At 40.6% G+C, this 21,549-nt stretch overlaps 1 protein-coding gene and 1 pseudogene across 1 annotated transcript; one reads left to right on the top strand and one right to left on the bottom strand.

Annotated features, from left to right (window-relative positions):
* Positions 1–1,004: 1,004 nt before the first annotated feature.
* Positions 1,005–19,933, bottom strand: LOC118800779 (NLR family CARD domain-containing protein 3-like). The gene is given in 11 exon segments (XM_036560914.1): positions 1,005–1,210; positions 1,285–1,458; positions 5,369–5,448; positions 5,450–5,543; positions 7,818–7,991; positions 9,223–10,996; positions 11,220–11,424; positions 17,099–17,141; positions 17,623–17,739; positions 19,375–19,491; positions 19,592–19,933. Coding segments are annotated over 11 exon segments (2,955 nt in total). The 5' UTR covers positions 19,645–19,933; the 3' UTR covers positions 1,005–1,086.
* LOC118800784 lies at positions 11,714–11,830 on the top strand (annotated as a pseudogene).
* Positions 19,934–21,549: the final 1,616 nt, after the last annotated feature.

Genomic DNA, 21,549 nt, shown 5'->3' with positions numbered 1-21,549 from the left:
AATTGTAAAAATGTTTTCATTAAGGGTTAATTAATATAAAGAATATCAAGCAAGAATGGGAAAACATTTCACTTTCAAAACTACAGCAATTGGTCCTCCTCAGTTCTGAAATGCTTACAGAGTTTGTTAAAAGAAGAGGTGATGAAACACAGTGTTAAACATACCTTTGTCCTAACTTTTTTGGAATGTGTTGTCAGAATCGAATTCAAATGGGCACATATTTTTCAAAAAACAATAAAATTTCTCAGTTTCAACATGTGATATGTTGTCTTTGTGGTATTTTCCTTTAAAATGTGGTTTACATTATTTACATATCATTGCATCCTATTTTGATTTACATTCTGCACAGCGTCCCAACTTTTTTGGAAATGGGGTTGTAAATGAGCATAGTATCAGCCCGATACCCAATACCAGTATTGGCATCAGTGCAAGACTCTTGTCCACTATTCAAAACCATGTATGACCCTTTTTTGTAGGTACCCACATGCATGAATATGTGGAAACATCAGCAGAAATAAAAAATGTGTGCTAATTAATAATTATTAACATAACTTCTTTCTCTGTATGTCTACATGAATATTTAGGCATTAAGGGAGATGTGCAGTCTGAATTACACTACTAGCCAAACTAAAACAACTGCAGATATGCCTTGTTAAATAGTACAATAATATAATGTAGTATTTCAGACTATGCCTTCAACGCATATTTATGCTTTGAGAAGAGATAAATATGATTGTAGGAGAGAACTTGGGCTGGAGTTCTTTGATCAACAGAGGTAGGACTAAGAGATAGGACTGAGGAACATGGAGGATATGGGTGGTGGAGTGCAAAAACTTTATCGCAGGATAAAGATATTGCAAGATAAATAAAAACACAAACAAAAACAGAATGTAGATGTGGAATTTTATAAAACAGAGTGGAAGGAGGAGGAGGAGGAGGCATGATTGGACAAATTTTTAATGGAAAGGAATTTTCCTTATTATCACACTCTTACTGTTGATAAAGTGTCGGCATAATTGACATTGGCAGTGACACTGTGTGTGGACGTCTGTGTGTTCTTAGGTAGTGAAATAATAATTCAGTAACTCACTGCAGTTTCTCCAGTTTACAGTGTGGATCCTCCAGTAGGTCAGAGAGCAGCTTCACTCCTGAATCTCCTACTTTTTTGTCATTTAGATTCAGCTCACTTAATTGTGAAGAGTCACAGATCCTACCAAGACAAATTTTAAAGGTTTTATATTTATTTTATCTCCAATTTTTGTTCACGAATGTGTAGCAACTTACTGTAGTTTCCCCAGTTTACAGTGTGGATCCTTCAGCCATTCAGAAAGCAGCTGCACTGCTGACTCTCCTGGTTTATTGTAGTTCAGATTCAGCTCTTTCAGGTGTGAGGGGTTTGATTTCATAGCTGAAGCCAGAGCAGCACAGCCTTCCTCTGCAATACTGCAGAATTCCAGCCTGCAGAGAGAAGAAAAAACTGACAGCTCAATACATGTACAGACACATGTAGTAAAACGTTAAACACAGCTCAAAAACATGCTTTTTAAATAGTTAACTCATTTTAGACTGCTAAGTATACTGCTTGGTATTTGTATCAAATGTATAATTGCAGACTTTTTTTCATGTTATTTGTGTCCAACATATTTTTTTGTCATAAGCACAAATGTCCTCTATACTCTTGACTCTTCTGTGTAAAACAATTTGTTGGGTTCTATGTATTAGCTTACATCACAACATAGTTTAATTCTATCACATTCCTATATACTAAAACAAGCTGAAGAAAGGACTGTCATAATAACAGGATACTTAAAGCCACAAAACATGCCTGCACTAATGTAGCTAACTAATGATGTTTGAACAGCGCAATTAGCTAATATAGATGATTTGATGATATTTAAAATTGTGATACTGTCAAATTTCTGTTTTACATCTATCTAATAAACTGTGAAATTTTGAGCAGGGAGCTGTTAGCATGCTGGCTAGTGTAACAGAGTCTCAAAGTATTATTATCAGCAGAACTAACCCAATGCAGCCAGCTGCTTTATCTATTAAGATCAAGTCCCAAATAATACATGCACTAGTGGACACAGGGGGCACTTATTCCCTCATAAGGTATTCTCTTTGGGAGAAGTTAAAGGCACTTAGGGAGGTCTGGAAACCTTCAGGAGGACAGACATTTTCTTTGGCCAATGGGGCAGTGCAGAGTGCTTCAGGCATGGTCAAATGGGACTGCAGGTTCCATGATTGTGAGCTGAACCTGAAATTGTACATGCTGGACAACAGAGACCTAGCATTTCCATTGGTTCTGGGCATGGACTTCCTACACAGTCCTTGGTTGACCATTAACTTCCAGCAGTCCTCCTACCAGTTACCAGATGCAGAGGGTGTCTCCCAGGTTTATCCATTTAGCAAAACCCCAACCTCATTACAACTGTATATGGCCCAGCCATTCCCAGGTGTTTCTCAACAAACCCTACAACATCTTGACCTTTTGAGAGACAGAGCTGATGTAGACACTTTGGACAAATAGAGGCTCCATGACTTATTGCTTCAATGGTCACAGGTGTGTACTGATGTGCTGGGTTTCACTTCCAGACTCCAGCATCAGATTAACACAAACGAGCAGTGTCGGATGGAAAACATGTTGCAAGACCTGAGAGGAAAGTGCTCCTTTGTCTATATAGATGACATTGTGATCTACTCTCCAGATGTGGAACAACATCTTTCCCATCTCAGTGCAGTCTTCTCAAGGTTACAGCAGGCTGGACTAACCCTCAACCTCAAAAAGTGCAACCTCATTCAGCCTTCATTGACCTTCTTGAGGCATGTGGTATCAGAGAAAGGCGCCCAGACAAGTCCTGACAAAATCCAGGCCATCCGAGGCTATCCTGAGCCGAAAAACATCAAAGATATTAAGAGGTTCCTTGGCATGGCAGGATGGTATCATCAATTTATTTCCCAGTTTTCCCAGCGAGCTGCACCTCTTCATCAGTTGGAGAAGGGAGCTGTTTGGAATTGGGGCAGTGCGTGTCAAAATGCCTTTAGGGAGATTAAGGAAGCCCTTCAATCTGCCCCTATCTTGCAAGCCCCTGATTTTTCAAAACCCTTTGTGGTTCAGACCGATGCCAGTGAAAATGGAGTAGGGGCAGTTCTCACACAAAAGGTCCAGGACCAAGAGCAAATCATTGCTTATGCTTCTTAGTTGTTTAATCCTGCTGAACAGGCCTATTCAGTGTCTGAGAAGGAGTGTTTGGCAGTGGTATGGGCAGTTGAGAAGTAGAGGCAATACCTGGAGGGACATAAGTTCACTGTGGTCATGGATCATGCTGCCCTTATCTGGGTTTTCAATCAGCCAAGGCCATTGTCACGACTGACCAGATGGGCCATTAAGTTACAGAGCTTTGACTTTAAGGTTGTGTACCATAAAGGTCAGTGTAGTGTGGTCCCTTTAACCCACCTCCCAGTGTCATGGGAAGAAATTGGCACTAGCCAGCTGGTGGACCCAGAGATTCAGCAACTAATTCAGGAAGTCAAGCAAGACCAAAAAGAACCTAATCGAATGCATTATGTGCTCCAGAATGGCTTTCTCTTTCAGAGAATCCCAGAGAAGGCTGGTGGACACAGGGACCAACTGGTGATCTCTTCAAGTCTTTACCCTGCTATCCTCGAGTAAGCCCATGACAACCCACTCAGTGGACACCTAGGCAAAATGAAGACCCTGATGAGGATACTCAATGTGGCTTATTGGCCAGTCATCAAAAAGGATGTCTGGGAGTACTGCAAACAGTGCCAGGTTTGCCAGAAGAACAAGCAGAGAATATTCAAGCTCAGCGGGCTTTTGCAGTCCACTGCTCCTGTAGGGCCTGGTTACATGTGGGGTCTGGATTTTATGGGCCCTTTCCCTCGCAGTCCTCGGCAAAATGAGTATCTCCTGGTCATGGTCAATTACCGTAGCAGGTGGGTTGAATTGTTTCCACTCCGTACAGCTAAGACACCACAGTTTGTGTAAATTCTTATCAGAGACCTTTTTACACATTGGGGAACTCCAAAGTACCTAGTTTCGGGTCGAGGACCACAGTTTACTTCCCAGTTGATCCATGAAGTTTGCAAGCAATGGGGAGCAACATAAAAATTGACAACAGCTTACCATCCATGAACCAACCTCACCGAATGCAATAACAAGGTACTGAAATCCATTATCTTATGTGGGATCGATGGCTACCATAATTCAGTTTTGCAATCAATTCTGCATGGCATGAGAGCACAGGATTCACCCCTGCAGAGCTTGCAGTGGGAAGAAAACTCAAAGGACCTTTGGAGAACGTTATCAAACATGCTCCTGACCCTGAGCAGAGTGCTTATGTCAAAATTCAACACCTGCAGCAAATGTGGAACATGGTAAAGGAGCATGTTCAACAGAGTCAGCTCAGGCAGGCCTGATATTACAATGCCAGGAAAAAGGAGGAAGAGTTCAAAGAAGGTGAATTAGTGTGGGTCAGGGCTCATCCCATATCTTGGGCTGATGCTGGACTTTCTGCCAAGCTAGCTGCCAAATGGAAAGGTCCAGCCAGAATTGTTCATCAACAAAGTTAATTGAAGGACAAAGACTCTCCAGGGGTAACAGATACAATTCACATAGAGATCATCAAACGTTATTATGGCCCAGCATCTTTGTTGTATTTCTTATTTGCTTGTCCATTTGTTCAGTATAGTCCAAGACGTTCTCGTTTCCTATGTTTTTTATAAACTCAGTAGGAAAAGGGTCCTGCTGGGTATTATATTAGGTGCTAGCAGTAGTGTATCTATCAGGCTAACAGCTCCACAATTCACAGCATATCCCTCTGACCCAAGTTTAGAGGACAAAAAACTTAAATCTGAGAGGCTGTGTTAAAGAAGTGTGATAAAATGGTTACTTTACTGGTATTCAGGAGAGAAAAGTCTGTCAGATTACTGTCAAAATTTTCAGAAGATGTTTCTATGGGAACATGGTGACCAAAAGTACATTCTACTTGAACCTGTTTATAAAAAAATTCATTTTACATTTTACCTTTGCATTAGGATGTGATCTGCTCTCCTCTACATTGAAAACAAGCAAAAATAAAACCAAGCTGAATAGAAATATAAAATTAAAAAAGTCAATTGAAAGATATTTTTGAACTGTTACACCACTACTGTAACTGTGACCGTGTCTGTACAATCACTGAAGAGAACACCATGTACATGGAGGTATTGACAACAATGTATTTGTGCACATGTTTACATTTATATATTTGTGTCACTTATTTAAATACACACACAAAAATTGTATGAAAAGAGCTGCTAAATTAGATATGTTTCTGTGTAAGAATATGATAAGTCAGTAACTCACTGTAGTTTCTCCAGTTTACAGTGTGGATCCTTCAGTAGATCAGAGAGCAGCTTCACTCCTAACTCTCCTGGTTTATTGTAGATTTAGATTCAGCTCTCTTAGGTGTGAGGGGTTTGATTTCAGAGCTAAAACCAGAGCAGCACAGCCTTCCTCTGTAATCCTGCAGAATTCAAGCCTGCAGAGAAAAAAAATATTGATCACACTTCACAAACAACAGCTCAACAAATGCATTCTTGGCCACCACCACTATACTTAACACCCCCACCCCCAAAATAAGGAAGTGTGGATTAGTTGATTTCCAAGAATTTCAAGATCATTTAACACTGATTCACATCAAAATAAAACTGTGAACTAAATTTGTGCACATCCAAGAGCACATCTCTATTAATTCTGGACTCCTAACTACTACTACTATTACTACTACTACTACTACTACTACTACTACTATTAATATTAGTAGTATAATAATTTTGTAGGTAGTTTGACCAGAGGATGATGGGTCCCCCCATGTGAGCCTTGGTTCCTCCCAAGGTTTCTTCCTCAGCTCTGAGGGAGTTTTTCCTTGCCACGGTCGCCTCTGGCTTGCTCACTTGGAGGATTTACATTTCATGTTAAAACTTTGTCTTTAATGGATTTCTGTGAAGCTGTTTTGTGACAGCATCAGTTGTAAAAAGCGCTATACAAATAAATTTGACTTGACTTGACTTAATCACCTCAAGTGGTATAGACAGATAAGATGCATATAGATGTACAGATACACAGTTAGATAGATAGATAGATAGATAGATAGATAGATAGATCTGTTTATTAATCCCAGAGAGAAAGTGATCTGTTACAGCAACACAAAGTACAATAAAGGGCAAAACAAGAGCCAAAGTATTGCTGTACACTAGTATACAGATGCACAATAGAAGAAGTAGCTAACAAGAAGCTAATATTTACCTTAAGATGAGCATATTAAATTCAATATGATGATGTGAATCATCATGAACAGCAGCGGCAAGAGCTGCAAAAATCAAGATGGCATTGAGAAGACAAGAAAGAAAAAGCTTCTTAACAAGGAGGTGGCCATATTCAAGCAGAGGCATTGAGAAATGCTGACCTTAGCCAGCATGAGTTTGTAGCATATCCATCATAACTGAGTAGATAAATAATAAATGTGCAGACAAATAATAAATAAGAGTAAGGAACAAAAAGGATGAAAAATATGCAGATTTTAGAAGTTATTTTGCATGAAGGCAATAATTGTGTGTGTATGTATGTGTGTAGCATGAGAGATATAGTTAGAGGGGTGGGCTGGTCTGCATCATATAACACCTGGTCTAAAAAAAATCTTGTTCATGCATTAGTTACAAGCAGAGTTGATCACTGTAATGCTCTTCTTACTGGCCTTCCTAAGAAAGCAGTACATTCTTTACAACTTGTACAAAATGCAGCAGCATCCTAAAAAAACCAATACAGAGAGATCAGATCACTCCCATTTAGAAAAAACTGCACTGGCCGTCTGTATCATTCAGGATAGATTTTAAAGTTCTGCTACTAGTTTTTAAGGCTCTAAATGACCTTAAAGCACTGCTTACATCACAGAGTGTCTGTCTGTTTATGTTCCAGCATGTAACCTAAGATCTGCAGATACTGACTCAATTCCACCTTCTATGAGTCAATCTCAGTTCACATGTTTTTAAAAATAAAGATTATTATTATTATTATTATTATTATTATTATTATTATTAAAGGTTGAAGCTTGGAAAAACAGGAAGAACAAAAAACAGGAACTCATATTACAAAATCACAGAAATAAAATTTTATTAATAAAATCACATAAATGAGCTGCTCCAAAACAACAAATGGCAATATAGTGACAGCAGAGGGTTACAGTTAAGCTGTATTAAATTTAAGCTGTGTTTAATTTCAAAAGAGATTTTTTTTATTTAATTAATATTGCTTATGAAACAAATTTTGATTATCTTGGACAACCTTTAAGCCTTGTTAGAATTTATAATATTACCTCAAAAGTACCATTAGAAAGTAGGAAAATCAAACATATCATTAATAGAGCAGGCCTTTTTCATGTGGATAGATGTTTAAAACTGAGGTAGCTAACAGAAAAAGTAGATCTTAAAAAAGAAACTGAGCAAGAGAAAAGTGGACAGGTGTCCTTTTGTTTTTATGCATCAAAGATTTAGCATTCTCTGCACAAGCAACTAGCAAAAAGTGCTCAATATATCTGTTGTTACTGCACACAGTTTAAAAGAAAACATCAATTAACATAGCTGGGTTTGCATGCATCACTTTGTATTGGCTGTATTTCTATTAATGTATGTTGCAGGAGGACAAATCAGCAAACAGATTTCCTAAACAGGTAGACCTTTAGTGATTTTCTGCAAATGTGTGTGTGTGTGTGTGTGTGTGTGTGTGTGTGTGTGTTTATTAAGATAAAGTAACTCACTGTAGTTTCTCCAGTTTACAGTGTGGATCCTTTAGTAGATCAGAGAGCAGCTTCAGTCCTGTCTCTCCTGGTTGACTGTAGTTCAGATTCAGCTCTCTCAGGTGTGAGGGGTTTGATTTCAGAGCGGAAACCAGAGCAGCAAAGACTTCCCCTGTAATAGTGGAATTATACAATCTGCAGAGAGAAGAAAAACTTCTCACACTTACAGCTCAGCACACACATAAAACAAAAAGGAAAGGAAAAAATAATATGTAACTTCAAACAGTCTACATACATATATGTGTACACACACACATGCATCAGAGTTTGAGTCAAGACCAAGACCTGCACTGTGTTTATCCCCTACAAAATGTAACATCATATTTTGATGCTACACTGACTTATAACAGAGATAATGGTGTCTTTGTCATTGCCACTCTGGGCCTGGAACATCTGCTATAGTGCTTTGTAACTTTGGAAGAGTAGTACGAGAACCTCTCACACAAACTATGTAATGCTTTACAGCACCACATCACATTTCAAAATTATGGCTCTTCAGCTAGCAATAAGAGGAAGCTAGCTCAGTTTTCCCAGCATGGACATCATGGCTGAGGCTGCCAAAAGACCAAAGAATACAATGTCAGAGGAAGTAAGAAAGAGAAAAAGGGAGTGACAGAGTAAAGCTCTGTATCTGTAGGGGGAGCACAAGAGCAAAAAAATACTAATTCTAACATAATGCTGCTTTTAATGGAAATTGTGGTGCAATAAACACTTGTGTTACTCAAATGTTGCAGCTTTGTGAAGGACATTTTTAGCATTTTTCTAGCTTTTTTGTAAAAAAAAACATTTTTTACAATGTAATACTTATTACAAAAATGTCTTTTAACATATTCAGTGTGGTATGCACCAAGCTGCAGGAACATCATTTTTAAAGGACTTTATTACAATCCATTGTGCACCCAGAAACCATAGCAAAATGGTGCACAATATTTTGAGACTGTCAAAGTGAACTAGAGCTTTTTGTAGTTTTACTCTCTTAAGCCTGACATCCTGATAACCTCATTGCTTGAATCCGCAGAAGCTTTTGTGGTTGTTTCTCCTGGCCACAAGTTGTGAAGGTTTGGAAACCCCAAATGCAGAAGGAGGATTGTTTTATTCTGTTCATTCTGGTTTTGTTGATATTCAATAACAATTCTGTTTTCAGTTACTTTAAATGGACGTATCACACTTAGCTGGTCTCAACAATAGTTTCTGAGTCCACCTTACCCTGACACAAGAGACAAGACCAAGTCTAAATGAGGTTGAGGCAGAGAGTGTTACTTTATGGTCTTAAAACTGGTCATATCACTAATTACCTGTTTGTGTTTGGAAACTATCAATAAATCTGTATAAAACAGTGCAGTAAAACATTAATGTAAATACTCACACAACTTTTCTGGAGGCTTTAGCTACTGGAAGCAGCCTCAGAAGACATTTTTCGGATGGGACAAATTTATTGAGGTCAAACTCATCCATCTCCTCTTCTGAATTCAGCATCACAAACGCTACAGCTGACCACTGAGAAGGAGAGAGCATAGCTCCCGTGAGACCACTGGAACCTTTTTTGTTTAGGCATGCTTGGACTTCCTGCACCAGAGAATGATCATTCAGTTCATTCAGACAGTGGAACAGACTGATTGTTTTCTCTGGAGAGGAATTCTCCCTGATTTTCTGCTTGATGTACTGGACTGTTTCCTCTTTGCTGTGAGAACTGCTTCCTGTCTGCATCAGTAGGCCTTGTAGGAGAGTCTGATTGGACTCCAGTGAGAGGCCCAGAAGGAAGCGGAGGAAAAGGTCCAGATGTCCATTCTCACTCTGTAAGGCCTTGTCCACTGCACTCTTAAGAAAGTCTGACATTGTTGAATTTTTGACAAAAGCAAAACCTCCAATGTCTGGCTGTAACAGCACATTTATGTTGTTGTAGAAGAAGGATAGAAATGCATATAAAGCAGCCAGAAACTCCTGAATGCTCAGATGAACAAAGCTGAAAACTTTCCCCAGTTGCAGCCCAAACTCCTCTCTGAAGATCTGGGTACACACTCCTGAGTACACTGACACTTCTCTGACATCAATGCCACACTCTCTCAGATCGTCCTCATAGAAGATCAGGTTGCCTCTTTCAAGCTGTTGGAAAGCCAGTTTTCCCAGAGCCAGAATAATCTTTCTTGTCTGTTCATTATCACTGTCACTTTTTTGGTTGTACTTTTGGTTGCTATGTTTGATCTGAAACACAAGAAAGTGTGTGAACATTTGAGTTAGAGTCTTGGGGGTCTCTCCACTCTCTGCTTCACCCAACACTCTCCCTAGAGCATTGGCTGCAATCCAACAGAAGACTGGGATGTGGCACATAATGTAGAGGCTTCTAGATGACTTCATGTGTGTAATGATTCTATCAGCAAGTCTCTGATCACTGATCCTTTTCCTGAAGTACTCCTCTTTCTGAGGGTCACTGAACCCTCGTAGCTCTGTTACCTGGTTAATACAGTCAGGAGGGATCTGATTGGCTGCTGCTGGTCGAGTGGTTATCCATAGGAGAGCAGAGGGAAGCAGATTCCCTTTGATGAGGTTTGTCAGCAGCACATCCACTGAGACTGACTGTGTTACATCACATAAGTTTTCATTGTTCTCGAAATCTAGAGGAAGTCGACACTCATCCAGTCCATCAAAGATGAACACAACATTATAATGATAATACTCTGTAGGTTTTAATTCCCTTGTAACTGCGAAAAATTCATAAAGAAGAGCCAACAGACTGATTTTTTTCTTTATCAAATTCAGCTCTCTAAAAGGAAGTGGAAATATGAAGAGGACATCCTGATTTGCTTTTCCTTCAGCCCAGTCCAGAATGAATTTCTGCACAGAGACTGTTTTTCCAATTCCAGCAACTCCTTTAGTCAACACAGTTCTGATAGATTTATTTTTAAAGATATCATTGCATTTGATGGATATCTCCTGTGTTGCTGGTCTCCTGGATGCTGTCTCAATCTGTCTGACCTCATGCTCATTATTGACCTCTCCACTGCCTCCCTCTGTGATGTACAGCTCAGTGTAGATCTCATTCAGAAGGAGTGAGGTTCCAGGATTTGAGATTCCTTCATGAATTTTCTGAAACCTGTCCCTGAGTGTGGATTTCAGCCTTTGATGGCAAAGAGGAGCCAGCTCTAATAAAAAAGAAGAAGAAGCAATTAAAAAATAAATAGATGAAATGGTCAATTCTTATTCTGTTTTAGAATTTGCCACAAACACAGCATAACACATTATGGTTTCATCTATAAAACTGATAGTTCTTCAGCTGTGATGAATATAATTATGATTATATCATCGTAATTTAAATTCTTCAAATTACTTTGCATAGTAAGTAATCACATCATCCCGATCTCTTACTAGTCTGTAGCATGTTAGCGAGGTCTGTCTGGTTCATGTTCCTCAGGATGTGCAGTGTGATCTTCAGCACCCCCTCTCTGACACTGCTCTGATCCTCCTCATCCTCCACCTCTCTCTCAGAGCATGCTGGATAATCCAGACTTATTAGCTTCACAAACTTCTTCAGCTGATTCTTCACAATGGAGATGACTTTGTGCTCCAGCTCCTGATTAAAAGTAAATGGTAATTGAAAAAGGGTCTTGTTGGTGAGTGCAAAGTGGTCTGCAATGATATTACTGTTTCATTAGATGAAAAAGATAGTTAGAATAAATTATTTATACCTTAACTCAGTATAATATTTTCAGGTTATATTTCATACAATTCACGTGTTCATGAATGCTTATGATGCAAACGTGGTTTAATCCTAAATATAAAGCATTTAGAGAAAAAGTTCTACATCTATATGTTAGCAAGCAAATAAACATTGCATATGTTGTGGGTGGGAGTCCTCTGCCTTTGCTTCTCTGCCTTTTGGCTAAGATCAGGTGTAGTATCTATTCTTATCAGTTTGATATCTGATATGTTCTCTTTATGAGGACTATATATTAATGCAATGACAACACTGACTTTCTCAACACACACAATACCTACTTTAGCCGGTTTGAGGAAAAGAACACTATCACAGTAACAAAAGCCCCTCTCAGTCCGGACAATGAAGTACTCTGTCTCGACCCAGCTAATGTCTGGAGGACCTTACAAAGGGTCAACCCACGGAAAGCTGCAGGTCCTGACAACGTACCAGCGTATTCAGAGAAAGTGCTGACCAACTGACACCCATCCTCAAAGACATCTAACCTCTCCCTGAGCCAAGCCATCATTCCCTCATGCTTCAAAGCTGCTACTATCACACCACTGCCAAAGAAGTCACCAGCATCAACACTCAATGACATAGAACTCACTCCCATCATGACGAAGTGCTTTGAAAAGCTTGTTTAGAAATCATACAATATCCAGACTCCTGACAACACTCGACCCACTCCAGTTTGTGTACTGTCCTGAGCGCTCCGCTGATGATGCTATATCAGCAGCACTCCAGTCTGGCCCATCTGGAGAATAAGAACAGTTAGGTGTGGATGCTCCTCATTGACTTCAGCTCTGCCTTCAATACAGTCATCCCCAGGCACTTGGTAAGAAAATGCCCATTAGGCATTGACACCTCGCTGTGCAACTGGTTACTCGACTTCTTCACAGAAAAAGCCCAGACAGTATGAGTTGGAATAAACACCTCTAAAACCATCATCTTGAACACTGAAGTTCCCCAGGACTGTGTGCTGAGCCCTCTGTTGTTCACCTTGATGACTCATGACTGTTGTGCCAAGTACCACTGAAACCAAATTAAGTTTGCAGATGATACAACAGTGGTGGGCCTCATCAGCAATGGTGGCGATAAGAGTCCAGTGTCAAGTTTACATTTCTTGTAACACTGTGCAATAATACTATCACAAATAACAATGTGCGATATTTCTTCTATATCACATGCAATATTTATATTTTTCCCCTATTTTTATGTCTGTCTATGCTGTCTAGTATTTCTTTGTGCAGTTGTCTTTATGTTATTTATGTATATTTTGCACATCGGAGTTGGAGTGCACTCCTTGTTGTATAGTCTGAATGACAAATGGGGGGCCAACTTTCCGGTTCCGGTGCGCTTTCTGGTTCTGGTGTGCTGTAGAATGGCTGCACTGGTGAGAGCTACAGGTAAACTCTACAGTTTTTTGTATTTCATTGTCCTATTTCTTAGTGTTTTTGCACATACTGCACTTAGGAGCATTCAATATGATCGACAAACTCTTTTAAACATCAGATCATTGCTCAAGACGAACTCTATCACAAACACTCACAGTTGCGATCGGCTACTAGTATACGGCTTGTCTGCCTCTCTGTTAGCAAATTTTCAATCACTGGAGAGCTGAATGCATGAATCAAATTTCAGTGTGACATCAAACAAAGGCATCACACCAGCTGGCTTCTCCATTTACCGTCAGGACGGACCTCTGGACTCTGGTAAGGGCAGTGGCGGCAGGGTATGTGTTATGGTCAATGTTCAACCTTCTTTTCTGCCCAGAGACTTCTACATCCCTTCTCAGGCACATAAGTCACACGCATTTGAAGTTTTGTACAAGACCATCAATGGACTTGAGAACACTCACCCTGAGGGTGTTTTTATTGTGGTTGGGGATTTTAACAGGGCAAACTTGAAAAAGGTCCTATACAAATGCTACCAGCACATTAAATTTCCCACTCAAGGAGAATAGACTCTTGACCATGGTTACAAACCCCCGTTGCCACCTTCAGCAAAGCTGATCACACATCCATTCTTCTCCTGCTTGTAAAAACAAACAAACAAAGATTTAAACAAACGAAAACAGTTCTCAGATCATTCTATCAATGGAGTGAGGAGGCCAACTTCACACTTCAAGACTGCTTTAAATCTACAGACTGAAAAATGTTTTGTAAAGCAGCTGTCACCGACATCAATGAATACACTCCATCACAAGATACATCAATAAATGCACTGATGACATAGTACCAAACATCAATATCAGAACATTTCCCAGTCAGAAACCCTGGATCAATGCTGAGGTTCAAGCCAGCTGAGGTTCAACCTACAACTCAGGCCAGATATGACCTTCAGAGGACCATCACGCTGGCCAAAAGGAACTACAGGGACATCAATTCCTGAATCAAATCTAAATATCTTGGCTCTGATCCCAGATGTATGTGGAGCAGACAGCACTCTGACTATAAAGGAGGTACGATTCGTGATAGGGGGTAGTCCTCACTTGCAGATGAGCTAAATGCACATTATGCTCATTTTGAAGCAAATAACACCTCTCCTGCTGAAAAATTCTGAGTAGATCAGAGAAGCTGCCCTCTAACCATTGCCCTGTCTGAGGCGGTCAGATCCTTCAGGGCAGTTATGCAAGGCATGTGGTCCTGACGGCGTCCACGGTCATATATTTAGAGCATGTGCCAACCAGCTGGTTGAGGTTTTCACTAACATCTTTAACCTCCAAAGACTGCCAAAGATTCACACACGCTTTAGGGAAACCTTAATTGCTCCAGTTCCCAAAAAACTGGCCTGGTCACCTGCCTGAATGACTACCACCCTGTTGCACTGACATCAACAGTTATGAAGTGCTTCAAGCAGCTGGTCAAAGCTCACATCTGTTCAACACTTCCAGCCACCATGGACTACCACCAATTTGCATACCTCTCCAACATATCCATATATGATGCCATGAGCTCATGACTCTGAGATGACACAGAACACAGAAACAGCCTAGAGAGAAGAGGTCAGTGCTCTGACAGAGTGGTTCCAGGACAGCAATCTCTGTCTCAACATGAGAAAAACAAAGGAGATGATTGTGGACTACAGCAAGCTGCAGAGTAATGGTTCTCCCCTATACATCAATGGAGCAGAATCGGAGAGAGTCACCACTGTTAACTTCCTTGGTGTACACCTCACTGATGACTTCACCTGGTCCCACCACACCAACACAATTGTGAGATATGCCTTTCAGCATCTCGTCTTCCTGTGTAGGCTCAGGAAGTTTGGATTGCCTCCTGACATGTAGAATGTAAACTCACTGGGCGGAAGGAGGCGGAGCTTGTGCGGAAGGTTGAGAGTTACCAACTAGATATAGTTGGGCTCACCTCCACCCACAATGTTGGCTCTGGAACCAAACTCCTTGATAGGGGTTGGTCCCTCTCCTAATCAGGAATCGCACAGGGCTCAGGGTGAGAGGCAGGTGTGGGAATACTCACGAGTCCCCGGCTGGCTGCTATGCAGTTGGAGTTTGTCCCGGTGGACAAGAGGTTTGCCTCAATGCGAATTATCACTAGGATGAAAACTCTGACTGTTGTGTGTGCTTATGCACCAAACAACAGTTCAAAGTATTCAGCATTCTTGGACTGAGTGGGTGGGGTTCCACCTACAGACTCCATAATCTTGCTGGGAGACTTCAGTGTTCATGTTGGCAATGACTGAAAGGTGAATTGTTATCAAACTTCTGTGCTAGGCATGGATTGTCCATAGCAAACACCAAGTTCAAACACAAGGATGTTCATAAGTATACATGGTACCAGAACTCCTTGGGTCAAAGGTCAATGATTGACTTTGTTGTCATTTCATCTGACTTGGGATGATATGTTCTGGACACTTGGGTGCAGAAAGGTGCTGTGCTGTCAACCATTCACCATCTGGGGATGAGTTGGATCAGATGGCAAGGAAGATTGATGGTCAGACCTGGTAGGCCCAAGTGAATAGTGAGGGTGTGCTGGGAATGACTGTCAGAGGCCCCTGTTTGGAATGATTTTAACTCCCACCTCCAAGAGAGCTTTTCACATGTTGTGGAGGAGGTAGGGGACATGGAGTCTGAAAGGACTCTGTTCAAAACCTCCATTGTGGAAGCTGCCAGGCGTATCTGTGGCCAAAAGCTTGCTGGTGTCTGTCAGGACAGTAACCCAAGAAACCCCTGGTGGACACCGGTGGTAAGGGAGGCCATCAAGCTGAACAAAGAGGCCTTCAGGTACTGATGGCCTGGAGGAATCCCGACTCAGCAGGTAGTCACTGACAGGCAAAAAAGGCGGCAGTGGCAACAGTGGCAGAAGTAAAATCCATGGCATGGGAGGAGTCCGAAAAGACTTTCAGTCAGCTTCAAGGAGGTTCTGGACAACTATCATATTTGGCAGGGTGGGAGAAACTCTGACTTTGGATGAGGATATTGTTGGTAGGTGGAAGGAACAATTTGAGGAACTCCTTAATCTGAGAGACATGCCTCCGTCACAGGAGTCAGGGCCAGAGGCTTCTGGCATGTCAGGCTCCATTTCCCTAGTGGAGGTCACTGAGGTAGTTGGCAAGCACCTCAGTTGCAAGGCACCGGGAGTAGATGAGTTTCGCCCGGAAATGCTTAAGGCTCTGGATGTTGTGGGGCTGTCGTGGCTGATTCACCTCTGCAATATGGCATGGATGTCAGGAGCAGTACCCTTGGACTGGCAGACCGGGGTGGTGGTCCCTATTTTTAAGTAAAGGGGACAGGAGGGTGTGTGTGAACTACCGGGGTATGGCACTGCTCAGCCTCCCTGGGAAAGTTTATGCCAAGCTGCTGGAGATTTAGATGGTCCGATTGTCAAACCTGAGATCGAGGAGGAACAATTCGGATTCTGTCCCAGCCACGGAACAATGGACCAGCTTTTCACCTCAGCTTGTTGAGGGGTCATAGGAGTTTGCCAACCCAGTCTACATGTGTTTTGTGGAGAAGGCATATGACCATATTCCCCAAGATGTTTTGTGGGAGGTCCTCTGAGAGAATGGGGTGCCGGGGCTATAACTCTGAGCCATTCAATCTCTGTACTTCCGGAGTGAGAATTGTGTTCGTATACTCGGCATTGAGTGAAACTCGTTCTGTGTTTGTGTTGGACTTCACCAAGGTTGTCTCCACTCCTGTTCAATGTATTCACATGACCCACAGGACGCAGTTGTTCGGTGGCAGTGACATTGAGGTGTTTAAACCTCACCTATGGTCATGAGCTATGGCTCTGGACTATCTGTAATAAGCGTTTAATGATGATGATGACATTTACTAATATATATATATATATATATTGTTTATATGTTTTTTTTTTTGCTTGTTTCGTTTTGTTTGCACTACTCATAGTATAGATAATTCTGTTCTATTGTAGGACATCTGTAACCACAAGCAGTTAATTTGTGTAGTGTGTAGGTCGTAATACTTTTGTCTGTATAGGGTACAATTTTTATAAGATTGATACTGTTAAAAATCATAAATAAGAATCCAAAAATTTGATGCCTGTTTAATTAAGAGTTGCAACCCTACCTTGAATATGGACTCCATATTTTCCCTTGTCTCTTTTTGGTCTCTGTTGGCAAACACAAAATTGTAGATAGCACATGGTGAAGAACCTGAACAGAACTTTAAATACACCATCACACGTTACAGGTTCATATAAAATATTTCCATCAACATATGGTTCTTAAAACCTTCACCTTTAGCTTAACCTATAAGTTAACATTTCCATTTTGGGTGACACTGCATTGTGAGATATTCAAAAATCTGTATCAGAATACATTTTTAAAGTAACTTATCTAGCCCTGATCACAAAACAGGTAGGGGAGAGTGTGTGTACATATGTGTTTAGATATCAGCTGGAAGGAAAGAGATTCAGGTGTGAAATTGGTTTATTCCCCTGATTCAGTTTTCTTCTCCAGTTCAGGAGAACCAAAGCACTGCACAGTGCAGTGTTTACCTGCTCTAACACATCTCACTCACCTGCTGAGATTAATCAGGAGGAACTGGAAGGGAGATTTCTCAACACCATTCTTACGTAAAACTGCCTTTACCTGAGCTCAGTAGAATGGTTCTCCTGTCTGATGAATAGTGGAGGGCTCATTGACCGGTCACTCTTCACGGACACATGGCTGGGTTCAGGTGAGTCTGGTCTTTCTCTCCAGTTCAGACTGAAACTTACAAATGAAGTGATGTTAGAGTCATAATTGCAGAAAACGCATTCAAGATGCATTCAAGATTTTTGGAAAGGTCTAAAATCATGGCTCGGTGATGCACTGGAGCCTTACTTAGCATGACCCCTCCCCTCATATTATAACAGTATATAAACTAGAGCCAAACTTAGCATGACCCCTCCCCTAACAGTATAACAGTATAAAACTAGAGCTATGCTTAGCGTGACCCCTCCCCTGACACTGTAACATTATAAAAACTATAGCAATGCTTAGCATGACCCCTCCCCTAACACTATAACAAAGCTCCAAACAAAAAAATAGCTTGAGGAGCCACTGGCTCCTAAAATAAAAAAACAGGTGCTAATAGCCTTTTTAAAGTGCCAAATAATAATATAATAATATGCAGGAAAATTAAGCTTTTCAACACACATCAGGCAAGCTCTATAATTTAAGGGGTACTTCACCGATTTTTCAAATTTTCTGCATAATTAAACGGTTAACATGTCAACAAGTTCATGCAGAGTGGTTTGGTATGAAACGCTTTGTTCTAAAGAGACTTACAGAGAGAATTGTTCCCAGTGATGATGATAGAAGCCGAACATCTAAGGAGTTAAATGTTTCTAAAAGCTTCTGCCCAGAAAGATATTATGTGCAATGGTTATGAATACCCTGCCTCATGTTTGAGACATTGTTTTACAGTAACTTTGTGACAAAGCTTTTGTTTAATGTATTTTAATCAATTAATTTTACTCTGTTCATGGTGGAGGGATACATGAAAGGTATTCTAAGGCAAAATAGTCCCCAAAGAATTTTTAGATTTACCATTGTTTTACCATCATCAATGTTACATATCAACTCAGAAGACATGTGTAGGTTCACTGGTGGTTTTGGATAGTAAGTAAAATGGCTACATTTGTATTGTAGTGCTTTAAGGTGGACGGTTCTTCAGGTACATCTTCATGAGCGTCTTTCACTGGTTCACTGGTCCTGTGAGTCCAGTGTTGAGCAGATGACTCTTAAGGTCTGACAGAGACGTAGATTGCTTCACCATAATTCTCCAGAGGCCCCGCTGTGAAGGGCAGAACTCCATGTCATCAGCCCACCAGATGGCGGTTCTCATCCTCCATGAATCAAGCAATAAGGCACACCCACTTCAGGCATATGGTTCAGTCTCAGCGCTGTTGTACTCTGTCCCCTTTTTAATTTAAACCTAGTTCAGTCATTCCACTACACTCTGCTCTCTGAACAGTTGATACTGCTTAAAAAGGCTATTCTCAGCCAGCTCTTGTATGTTTCTCAGATCAGTGTTGTGTTTCTACTTTTTAAGCAGATTTATTAATCTATTGTTTAGTGCCTATTAATCACACAATGGTTAACCATTCCCTGGTTACAGGTAAAGCTGAACCTGAGTAAAGCTCAAAGTAAGTTATGCTTATAGAATAACTGTGAAATAAGTAAATTAAGTGGCGAGAACTGCATGAAGTAAAGAATTTTCTGACTGTGCTTTCCTCAATTATCGAGTCACCCACTAGAAAATTTAAGTCTTAAAATATTTGCCCTTCAAGAATGCTGGAGTTTAGAGAAAAATTAGCAGCATGTTTTCTACTCATTCTTCAGTGTTGTCACTCTTACCTGAGCTCAGTAGAGCTGTTATCCTCTCTGAACTTTATTATTCTGTCCACTGACTCGTCACTCTTCATGGACACACAGCTGGGTTCAGGTGAGTCAGATCTCTGACCCTGAACCAGTCTAGAACAAAAACAGTATCAGACATGATCTACAAACGTTCCTGCATGTTGGTGTAGATGAGAACAAACTTGCTTTACACCAAACCACATGGTTCTCTCACCTCTCAGCTTTCTGTGTGTCCTGTTCCTCAGAGGAGCTCATTTTGGAGGTCATACCTCCTCCTTCAGATTAAACCTAATCCTGTAATCACACACACAGTCAGGTCTCCTTAATTGCGTCTCCTGAAAGTCTTTGTCTGAAATATCTCTCTGTGTACAGTTCAGTTGTTTTCTGCTCTCTCTGTGTCTGAAATGTCTTTAGTCCAGTCAGAAATTCAGTAATTACCCCTGTATCTTTTCTTCAAGAGCTGTTCTTCATTCTCTCTTTACAAAACAGACACTGCTGAAGGTTTCACTTCAACTTAAACTAGTCGGACTGGATTTGTTTATCACTGCAGGAGAAGGTGGATTTTTTTTCAGGATGAAGAGGGTGGAGTGATGTGCACTTTGACCAATCACACGGCTCTCTTTTGTGACTGGACTGAATAGGTGGGACTAAGCCAAATAGTCAGACTTCACAGAAAATAAGCGGCATTAAGAGCGTCCTCTGTTTGATCCAGTTTTCCACATTTCAAGCATGATTCAGCTCCATGGTATTTTGCTTGCTTTTTAACTCTTGCTTGTTGTTGTATCTTAGCTGCATGTTTATGACTGATATCAGCAAGACACTCCTTTCACACACGACCTTTGAGATCCGTCACTCTCTCACACTCACACGTTGCTGTACACAACTCACACATTTCATTCACCCCAGTGACCCTGTCCCTTCATTCACTGTGCAGCTGAAAGAATGGGTGCAGACAGAGCACCTCATCAAATTCATACAGAGAGCTCTGATACATGATTCACATTTGTTCACACTTTTAGTGTGACACATTCTGATTCTGGCATAAATTCAATACCAATATATCGCACACATACACACATTCTAAGCCGCTTCTCTTTCAGGGTCACGGGGGGTGTTGGAGCCTATACCAGCTGTCATTTGGCGGAAGGCAGGATACACCCTGGACAGGTTGCCAGTCCATCGCAGGACAGACTCTATATATATCAGTTATATTGAAATGAAATCTCACTAAAACCCAGGACAATCTTAGTGGTTTGAGGATAATCTCATTTAAATCCAGTATAAATGTATTTTTATTAGTAATGTATTACTATTATGTAACTATTTATTTGGGCATATGCAAGTCCCAGTAGCTCACATCTGACATTACAGTAGCTGGCCTGATTTATTCAGGATTTAGGCCACTTATTTACTGTGTTCCCAACATACATCATACTTAGATGACATTTAGTCTCTGTTATGTCCTATATTAAATCATATGCACTCTCTGTCTGCATGATTTGGCTTTGATGAACTTTGTCACTTCATATTGCTACCGATAAGCTGATTTCACTGAAAGAAGCTGAATGTGATTTCAATATCAGCAGATGAGTCAAATGATCATTGTCCACTGAAGGCTAGACTTTCAGCAGAGGCCACAATTTGTGTCAACATCAAAACTACTACTAACTCTGTTACAGGCCTGTCAGAAGTGCTGCAGAACGGCTGGTTAAACATGACGTTTCTGCAGTGTTGTTTGTACCCGTGGCAGTATTTTCTGGACTTTATTCAAATTGAAATGCAGATTTGAAAACGCTCATTTAATTCTGTATTTAAAATTGCATTTTCAATGTGAGAGTGCATTATTTAAGACATGATTCAAATTCATATGCAAAATGGTTATTTGCACTTGCATTTCTGTGTTTAATGGCTAGACAAAAAGTTAAAGTGGAAAAGGAAAGTGCTTTTGACGTTTAATTTTCATTGTCTTAGTGGTCTGACTCACTGATTTATTAACAAATGAAAAGTAATCTCAGATTTACAGCTGCAATCTGGTTTACAACTGCATTTTCACTGTCAGTGAGGCTTCCCGTCAATCATATGCTGTGCTGTGTGGTTGGTAAGCAACATCAAGGGTTAAACCAGTAAAATGTATTTAAACATTTAACTTCAGTTCAAACTGCTGCTTTACTT

The sequence above is a fragment of the Colossoma macropomum genome, unplaced genomic scaffold, assembly GCF_904425465.1.
Source record: "Colossoma macropomum unplaced genomic scaffold, Colossoma_macropomum, whole genome shotgun sequence".
NCBI classification, from domain to species: Eukaryota; Metazoa; Chordata; class Actinopteri; order Characiformes; family Serrasalmidae; genus Colossoma; species Colossoma macropomum.
Note: the sequence above shows the minus strand (reverse complement) of the source record. Positions and strands in the feature narration are given on the sequence as shown.